Source organism: Mytilus californianus, unplaced genomic scaffold, assembly GCF_021869535.1.
Source record: "Mytilus californianus isolate M0D057914Y unplaced genomic scaffold, xbMytCali1.0.p SCAF_4, whole genome shotgun sequence".
NCBI lineage: Eukaryota > Metazoa > Mollusca > Bivalvia > Mytilida > Mytilidae > Mytilus > Mytilus californianus.
Window position 1 is genome coordinate 84,206,617 of NW_026262690.1, and position 9,824 is coordinate 84,216,440.

Here is a 9,824-nt window from a genome sequence, read left to right on the forward strand (position 1 = left end):
AAAAAGCAGATGCACAGTCAAACTGTTTATTGTTTACTTAGTTATGAATTCTTTATTGTAAAAAATAAACCAAGATAAAAACAGTTTTTTTCGTCGTCCTTTTCAATAACAGTAGCATTTGTTATCTTTTCAATACGTATTTAACAATGGTGTCGTACTGACTTTCTGTTGCAAGTGATGACTTTAGCTCCTGGTGTAAAACGGAGAGAAAGTTCTAGTAAATTTCGATGTTTCTTCGTTGAAATCAGTAATCAAAGTGACCGTTCAAAACTTAAATTGTTATCCTGCAGGTTTAGTCACATGATCAATGATTTCTTACTTTCTTCTGTTTTCGCCATTCAAATGGTACCTTGTACTGCTCCCTTGACCACGACCGATTTTACTGATCGGTCAACAATCATGACATGGGTGACAGGTGTTTTAAATTAAATTCACACACGAGTGGCACAAAGGTAGTAAAACAAACCCCTTAATTACTGTATACACGGTAGATAATCAAAATTCAATAATTTGGCGCTTGCATGCCATTTTGTTCTCTATAGCTGTAATAAATTTTCGAATTACATGTCATATTTTTCCACCATTTTGAAAATAAATATTCAAAAATAATGTATCAATTACGGGAGAAATTTAAGAAATAAATAAAAACTTAAACTTTAAAATCCTTTTACCCAAATTGTGAAAAATTAAATCAATTTTCTGTCTGTACTATTAAAATTTTATCTTTGTCAATTCATAATTTTACTTTTATCTGCTGTACAAAGTGCTCTCGTGTTGTTCTTGTGAGATAGGATTTAAGTCGTTGAAAATTTGTCATACCGTTTAACAGACCAGTATTATACTAAGCACAAACCAAGTCTGTGTGCCGAAATGTTAGGAGCGCGGAAACATGCAACCAGAGACATGTATAATACATACATGTATTATATGTCTCTGATCCAGCTAGTTTTTAATGGAAGCTCCATTTAACCAGAAACATTTTTATCCATTTGTATTCATGTGTATTTTTATTCATCATTTGGTGTGACCTGGACAACGTTCGACTCTCAAATAAAAATGCAAAAACGCAATTGAAACTCGCAAGTTTACTTGTTTCTTACATTTTTTATTGAAGCAAACACATTAAAAAGAACAAAATACAAAGAACGGAATGAATGTGACAAAACAATATTATAACAGTTTATGACAAATATCAGAAGTCATCAATAATATTATATATTAGACTTCGTCTAGTAATGGACTTCTGCAAATATATAATATTATTCAATTGGATACTAGTTGATTAAGTACTGAAGAAATGTTTTCAATTAATTTTAAAGCGGCTTGCTCCACTGCCGGATTGTAAGTTAACTTGACTGTTGCTTGAATTTAAACCAAGATGCAAAGTGCATCCAATGTTTCGCTTAGATTAACGAACGTATAAAGAAAATCAATGGAGAAGATAAACGTTAATTTTACACTTCAACACTTGCATATTAAATGAATGAAATACATTTAAAGGGACCGTTTGTCTTTTAACATTAGTTAATATCCTGATGTTAATTGGCATTTAAATCACGTGACCGTCTCTAAGGACGCAAAAAGGTAAAAATCAATAATCTAAAGGTGATCTTTTTCCGTTTGTCAACAGACTTCTACAGCATGACTTTGACCCCAGTCCCGGAGAAAAGCCGGGAGAGGTCTATGCTATCAACAGAAGATACTACAACCACAAGGACAGATCAACATAAAAATGAACCCAGACCGATCAGCACGAAACATCAATGGGAGGTATTACAAATTTCGTCTTAAAAATGAATTGTAAACAGATTAATTTTTGTGTCAACGTCACTAGAAGTTTGTTAAATACGGGGTTTAATTATTTTTGTAGGGTCGGAAAGCATTGGGTGAGGGATACGATCCACCTATAACAGAACGAGAGACGTGGTGGAGAACGTATATTCGGGTAAGTACATGTGTTAACTGTGCCAAATTTGTAGAGATTAAATCATATTTTTGTAAATGTACTATAAAAGATTGAAGGAACCAGTTTAATGTTTGTAACGATTTTCAATAAAAGTAAATTGTTAAATAGTTTACTCAATTTTTGTTAAATAGATTAATCCACTATAGTTTACATAAATAATCATAGACGATTCTAGCTTGATATATTGTATAGACAGCTATCTATTGATGAAAACTATATATGCTGCCTTTTTATGTCTTTTTCATCATTGTGTAGTTGGGTTGCTGTCTCATTATTATTTATCAAAAATATTTTTTTATTCATATATGAATACATAATTGTGTCTCTTCATCATAAACAATAATTGCTTTTGAATTTATTTACAAATTAAGTAGTTATTTCTCTCAGTATTGTTCTTTTGTATTCGTGTTATAATTTTGTGTTGCCACTTGTGGGCCAATACATTGGGAATAAAGCATATTTTATTCTATAGGAAACCCCATTACCTGGTGCCTATGAAACAGATTCATTTTTGGAAAATCTGAGAAAAAAACCAAATACCTACAGGTTTAAATCTGATGGAAGAGCGATAGATCCACATCCACATGGAAAGGGTGCACAACTCTTACCAGGGGCATACAACTTCCCAAGTTTTCTAGAAAGGTACTAATTTTTGTTTCTTGTTTTATGCTATTTACAATAAGGCACTAATTAACCAGTCATCTTTTGTTAGTAGATGTGGGCATGGTTTTTTCTTCAGACAAACTTTTTTCAACTTTATAGAAACTAACTATTTTTTCAATTACATACAGTCAAAAATAATTAATAATGTGTACATGCATAATAATATGATCCTAAGGTGAATTGTTTTATCATTTTAAGAAGGTAGATGTACTTGAGTATATTTTGTATCTAAATACAATAATTCACATAAACTTGCAATATATATATCATGTCATTTGATTTGGCACTTATGAATAATTTGAACACTTTTAAAAGTTGTTCTGCATGTAAAGTTTGACACCGGATGTTCAACAACCAACAATAACCCCTTAACAAAAATGTTACAAATGTTGAAACACAGATCGACAAAATATTGAAGACAAAAATGCTATTGCTAGTTTTTACAAATTCCCACAGAATAGGAGGTTGAAAGAATAATCTTAATTCTTTTTAATACTTACTGTAATGGAAAAATATTTCAGTTCATATAAAATGCAGTTTTACTTTAATTCTTAATGCATCAGGATCATGATTCTTTTTATCTTGAATTACAACATTTCTAAACATTTTTAAATGTCAGTTTCCAATTTTTTCAGGTTCAACACATTACCAGCAACCTATAACTTCAAAGCAGAAAGGAGAGACAAATTTGATACCCTCAATCTCGGCACAAAAGACAGGGTAACATATTATTTCAAATGACTCTGATATTTGTAAACGCTATTCATTTAATTAGTTAAAATAAAAACAACACTTTATTACTGTTATGTGTTAGAAGCACTTTTCTTGATTTACCTTCATCAGGAACACTCATACAAATATTTGAAAGCCAAGGATGTATAAGAACCAAAACAGTTGAAGAGCTATATAACAAAAAAAGACCTAAAAATAATAGCCAAATCCTTCTCAGGTCAACTTTGCGTGAGAGAGTTGAAACCTAAGTTTCTTCATTATTTTTAAGATTATCAACAGACAATTCTAAAAAGGTTTGTCATAAATCTTGTCAGCTGTATTTGTATGCCCATGAATATGTATGAGAATAGAATCCAGAGAAATCACACCTTATTTTGAAGGTATAATCATTTAGTTTCTGTTTTGTTTTTGCAGGATATCAATGTGAGCCCTAATGCATATGCTTTGGAAAAATATTTGTCATTGTCAGTAGAAAAACAACAATCCAGGTATGTTCACGAAGTAAACTTACATATTCTTCTAAAAGAGAGGTGGAAGATAACAAAGGGATATTCAAACTCGTTAGTCAATAACAAACTGACAATGCCTTGGCAAAAAACAAAATACTACAAAAAGATATTCTGTATGTGGCTGTTCAAAGTCAGGAGCCTGTAATTCAGTTATTGTTGTTTGTTGCTGTGTAACATATTTGTTTTTCGTTCATTATTTTGTTGTACATAAATTAGTCCTTTAGTTTTCTCGTTTGAATTGTTTTACGTTTGTCATTTCGCGGCCTTTTATAGCTGACTATGCGGTATGGGCTTTGCTCATTGTTGAAGGCCTTACAGTGACCTATAGTTGTTAATTTGTGTGTCATTTTGTCTCTTGTGGAGAGTTGTCTCATTGGCAATCATACCACATCTTCTTTTTATATAAACAACAGTATACAAAACACAACAAAGAAAAGCGTAAGACTAGGAACACAAACTCCACCAAAAATCTCAGGTGCTCCGAAGGGACCAAAAACAAAACAGCATAAGTGCACACATGTAATACTGTAAAGTGGGAAATTTTTGTCAAGGTTTTATTTTTCACCAATTTGATGATCAAAATAAAATCGTGAAAATTCCCCCTTTTTAATATGATCATTATTAAAGAAGATCAGAAAAAAAAGGAAAAAAAAAACAGATTTGGCCCTTGAAATTGCAAATTTTAAACTGCATGAAAATAAACCACGAAAAATTCTCATCTGGAGGACCCTGTGAAAGTCTTGAAATTACTGTAAAATCAGAAATTTTTATGATGTTTTATAAATATGATAGGTGTCCCATGAATGTAAACTTGAATTTTAAAATTTGATAACTAATAAAAAGTAAAATCACAAAAATACTGAACTCTGAGGAAAATTCAAAAAGGAAAGTCCCCAATCAAATGGCAAAAATAACATTACTTGTAAGCAGCATTTTCTGAAATGTAATAATTAATCTCAAATTATTTTTGAACATTTTTTAACATTTACAATTATTATAAATGAACAGTTATTTCTGAATTTACAGTAATGCCTCCAGACTGGATATTCACATAGTTTTCAGTTGTGCATTTTATCAAATTCATGAAGACTGAATACATAATCAAAGATGCTAGATATATATTTCAACATGCAATTTCAAAAGCATTGACAGTGTTACAACTTTTTATATAATTAACATCATGAAATCTTCAAATCAAACTTGTATAACACAAGTATACATATTTGAAGAGGATTACACAATTTGCTTGGCTTATACATGTAAATCTAATAATATATTTTTTATCTGCAGACATTTTATGTTCAGATCTCAACATAAAAGATTCCCAACAGCTCCTTTCAAACCGGTAAGTGTATGGATGACATTGATCTCATACTTTTTATTTTTCAAATCTTTATACATATATCATCATAATATGCATGAAATATTTGCCACTGGACATTAGGCAAACACAATCCATCCATCAAATCTTAATACAAGTTTATTTAATTCTGTGGAATCACTTATCCACTCCAATCATGCTTGACATGCTATATCATATGAGTGTAAGATTCACTTTACTTTGCTAAAAATAGTAAAGTATCTGTTATATTTATTCACAACTTGCCTTGTTGGCTTGATGTGTGGTATAAATGCTTATTTTTTGTTGAAGACCCTGTGTTAATCTCTATTAAGTGTGGTTTTTTTTTTATTGTGTTTGGTAGCTGGGCTATAGATATACTACAAACATTTCCTTTATTCATATGAAATGAAAGAAATTATATATTTTTTGGTGAGAAGTTCACAAAATGGAATACTCATATTGTACATTTATGGTCAAGATTTATTTATTTTATTATCAAGCTGAACTTAATTGCAGTTACATTTTCTGATTACTAATAAATCACCAGATTTCCATTGTCATGAGCAATATGCCACATGCCACTCTGGGACCACTGTTTTATTGTTTTTTTTTTGTCTTGATTCTTTTGGCCATAATGTTTTTGTCCTTCTTCACATAGTGATTGCCATTAATTGCACATTTGAAATTTTTTACTTTATATTGTTGCAGAAAAAAGGACCTGGTCCTGGGGAATATGAACAACAGAGCATCTATCCTAAAATAAGTGTTTCATCAAGCTTCAAGTCAAAAACACCAAGATTTTCTAGTTCACATACAGTAAGTGTACCATGCATAATGATTTTATCTTATGCAATATTATTATATCAATAATTACAGTGTCTAAAAATATCATTGAATGCCTATTTTTAGGTCAGAATGTGTAATTATACATGTACTTCAGTGAGATAACTCTTTAAATTAGTAATTGATTGTAAAAGTTAGTTTCATCAATGCCTTGAAGCATTTGTGTGATACATAATTGGCCAGGTTGGACTATGTCCAAACTGGCTTATAGTATACTGTGATGGCAGGCAGGCAGACAGAAAAAAAGTGGTACATTGTACTTAATTTGTGTAACCAAGTTCTTCTGGTATTCAACCCAGATCAATGAAATTTCACTGTAAGATTGCACAGATGTTGAAGTTGTGCACCTGCTATTATGGAATGGTTTGAAGATTTTTTTTCAATTTTCTGTTGGTTTTTTTTTCTAAATGGTATTTTTATAGTGTGTACAGAACATCTTTTCACAAAAATATTTGGACTAAAATTGACAAGTTCTACTGAAACGTTGATAACATAAGACTAAAGAGCATTATTATGCTGTGGTAGGGGCATGAAGTCTTACCCTTGTCCGTCTGTACGTCCATCTGTGTCCCAAAATGGGTTTCCATTCTCTAACTTTAGTTTGCCTCAACCAATTGTTATGAAGCTTTTACATAATGCTCATTACCACAAAACACAGATCTAGTTCGAATTTGGGTTGTGTCACTTTTACTGTTCTCGAGTTATGTCTCTTTATAATGTTATCTGCAAGAAGGGCATCATCTGTGTCCTATGGACACATTTGCCATTTAAGATTCATAGATACCTGTAAGGATCTAATAACCTTATCAATGAGCTTGCAAAATGATAGATGTCACTTAATAGTGGTCAATTACTTGAGCATATTAGTGTCAAATAGTAGGTGGGTTTCTCCTCCCATGTTGTTGGGTGATAAATGTTTTACAGAAAAGTATTTAACGAAAATCGCCATAAGATCTGCTATGACAAAGGGGAAAGGATATCTTCCAAAAATATAGGTGGTTTCAGTGGTTTCCAAGTATAGATCAGTTCATTACATTCTTATCTAGTTCATCCATTGGCTTCAAAGTCTGATTGATTTGTGACAGATGGATCATTCTCATACAGTTTTTATGCCCCAACTATGATAGTAGAGGGGCATTATGTTTTTCGGTCTGTGCATCCGTTCGTTCGTTCGTCTGTCAGTCTGTCCCGCTTCAGGTTAAAGTTTTTGGTCAAGGTAGTATGAAGTTGAAGTCCAATCAACTTGAAACTTAGTACACATGTTCCCTATGATATAATCTTTCTAATTTTAATGCCAAATTAGAGTTTTTTCCACAATTTCACAATCCACTGAACATAGAAAATGATAATGCAAGTGGGGCATCCGTTTACTATGGACACATTCTTGTTTTTATATTGATTACTGTTCAAATTTTTATAATTACTGATACATGATAATTCTAAGCAATCAGTCAAATTTGTTTATTTGAAAGTTTGAGGCTAAAGTTCAAAAGCCCAAAAATTGAAATACATACATAATTTTAGGGTGGTGGCAATATTGTAAGTATAAAATATGTATTAATAATATCTAAACAGAATCTTCACTATAGACAGTCCTGATTGAAAAGACCAAACAGATAAATAAATTAAAAACATATTTACTAACTTTAATTGGGGATTAAAATGTAAATCATTTTTGTTTGGATTTGGGTTTTAAATTTTATGACATGAATACATTATGAGGTCTTTTCAAAACGGATATATATTAGTAGAGACTTATAGATCATATTAAAAGATAAACAGAATATTACTTTAGTTGAGATATAAAGATCGATTGTAACAGGAAACAGTTAACTGCCTGTCAATATATGACTTGAAAAACTTGACTATTTTACTTTTTAGATGAGTTTAATTTTTACTCCAGATTTTTAGTACTGTCTTTTCTGTAAATTCAGAAATTAACATGTGCATTTATTATTGCAAATTATTGATTACTGGTAAAAGTATGAGATCTGATTAATGCAATTGCAAAACTTTTTATAAAGGAAGAGCACCACTGAAATTATGATTGTGACTTTTTATTATTGCGAACCTCGTACTGTTGCATTTTTCATTAATAAGAACATTACAATAATTTCTGAATTAACAGTAATTAAAAGTATTTTATTTAAACATCGTCTGTACGTTTAAATAAAATGGATTGGACAGAATGAATAACCTAATACTTTTTTTTTATGTATTTCTGCTTATGAATAGATCATTCAATATTGCATTGAATCAAGGGAAGCAATCCCCCTTCTTAATAATATATAACTGTGTTACGTATATACTTCATATTTCAAGTGAGCCCTTGCCAGTTGACTACTTAAAAGAAATAAGTAATTGACATCAGAGGTGGATTTAAGGGGGAAAGGGGGAAACCCCCTCCCCCCTCCCCACCTCTTATGGAGCTATATATATGGTTAATGCAAATATGTCAAACTCTTAACGTTGTCTAGTCTGGGGTCCCCTTTTTTGAAATCAAGGGTTCTGCATCTGGGCATTAAAATATGTTTTTAATTACTCTGTTCTGTACATGATTTTTCTATATACTAAATATATCTATCCATTGCAACATTGATACAATTCCTTTAGTGACTTGTCAGTTTATTATAGGATTAAAGACATTTTTTCTAGAGGTTATTGATTTGGAAACTGGTATGGACCAATCACATTCAAGTATTTGTAGATATGCAAATCCTATAAGAATTATCTAGAAATATCATTTGCATGATAAATCTAATACTTGTAGATTGCATGTCATAAATACATTTTTTTATCATAACACAAAAAAGAATGTTTGAATTACCTCCCTTTAGTGGTTCAATTTAATCTTATAGAGTATGGATGTAAAATTACATAATACATAAATGTAATACTTTAACATACTTTTTTTCATCTAGAACTTTTAATCATCATTTTTAACCACTTGATATAAATATTTTTATTATGCATTATGATAATCAATAAATGCAGCTTCAAAATATGATCAGCATCAGTGAAAATTTGAAGGTGTATAAGAGTTAGACATGTGCTATAATTAATTTTATTATGCATTATTAATTTCTAATAATTTGAGAAGTTTCATAGATCCTCTTAGATTTAATAGAACAAAACTACCTGAAATTTAAGAATTTTACTGAAGTTACCAATAAATAATAAAATAATAATTTTTCATCAAAAAATTAATTAAAAGTTGATATAGCATAGCAAATTTTAAAATTACTGTACATATTGGACATAGGTGCAGATGATGGTTTGGTCCTCCTATAAGAAAAATTGCAAACATTTTAAAGATTGTAATTATAACAATGACTACCCATTGATTGTTTTTTATTACTTTTCGTTGCAGCGTGTTCCAGGACCTGGTACCTACGAGAAGACGTATCAGTATCCACAACCAGATACAGTCACAACCATGGGTAGGCAACATGGCCTTTTCTTCTCAAGTGCCTTCCAGACATAAGCTCTAGTCAGTGTTTAGGGTTTGAGTAGACTGTGCATGCTTGCTTCAGAAGTTATAACTTAATTTATACTTTACGGTGGAAATTTGTCTCCTAAGTGAATGATCTTTATTTCACAAATCTATGAAATATGTAACCAATTTAAATCAGAGCTTTTTGTGAAGAAGTTTTTTCAAAGAATTTTAAAATGAAGTTGAATATAAAGATATGTTTCTTTATATGGGTTGATTTTCGAATTGTAATGTGGAAATTTCTTTTATAAAATTTAAGATCATTCTTATTCAGTT

The 9,824-nt window shown here is 30.6% G+C and overlaps 1 protein-coding gene across 1 annotated transcript; it reads left to right on the top strand.

Moving 5' to 3' along the window:
- Positions 1-1,575: 1,575 nt before the first annotated feature.
- Positions 1,576-9,824, top strand: LOC127738762 (protein STPG4-like). Its single transcript, XM_052250123.1, has 9 exons — positions 1,576-1,770; positions 1,871-1,945; positions 2,439-2,608; positions 3,265-3,349; positions 3,776-3,849; positions 5,161-5,215; positions 5,921-6,028; positions 7,580-7,594; positions 9,426-9,824. Exons 1-9 carry the CDS (start codon positions 1,642-1,644, stop codon positions 9,537-9,539), a joined length of 825 nt encoding a protein of 274 aa, XP_052106083.1. The 5' UTR covers positions 1,576-1,641; the 3' UTR covers positions 9,540-9,824.

Excerpts from the sequence above, each read along its gene's own strand:
- LOC127738762 (XM_052250123.1), top strand. The coding sequence starts at position 1,642 with ATGACTTTGACCCCAGTCCCGGAGAAAAGCCGGGAGAGGTCTATGCTA. Across the intron at positions 2,609-3,264 it reads TTCCCAAGTTTTCTAGAAAG|GTTCAACACATTACCAGCAA; the intron begins GTACTAATTTTT and ends CAATTTTTTCAG. Across the intron at positions 5,216-5,920 it reads CAACAGCTCCTTTCAAACCG|AAAAAAGGACCTGGTCCTGG; the intron begins GTAAGTGTATGG and ends ATATTGTTGCAG.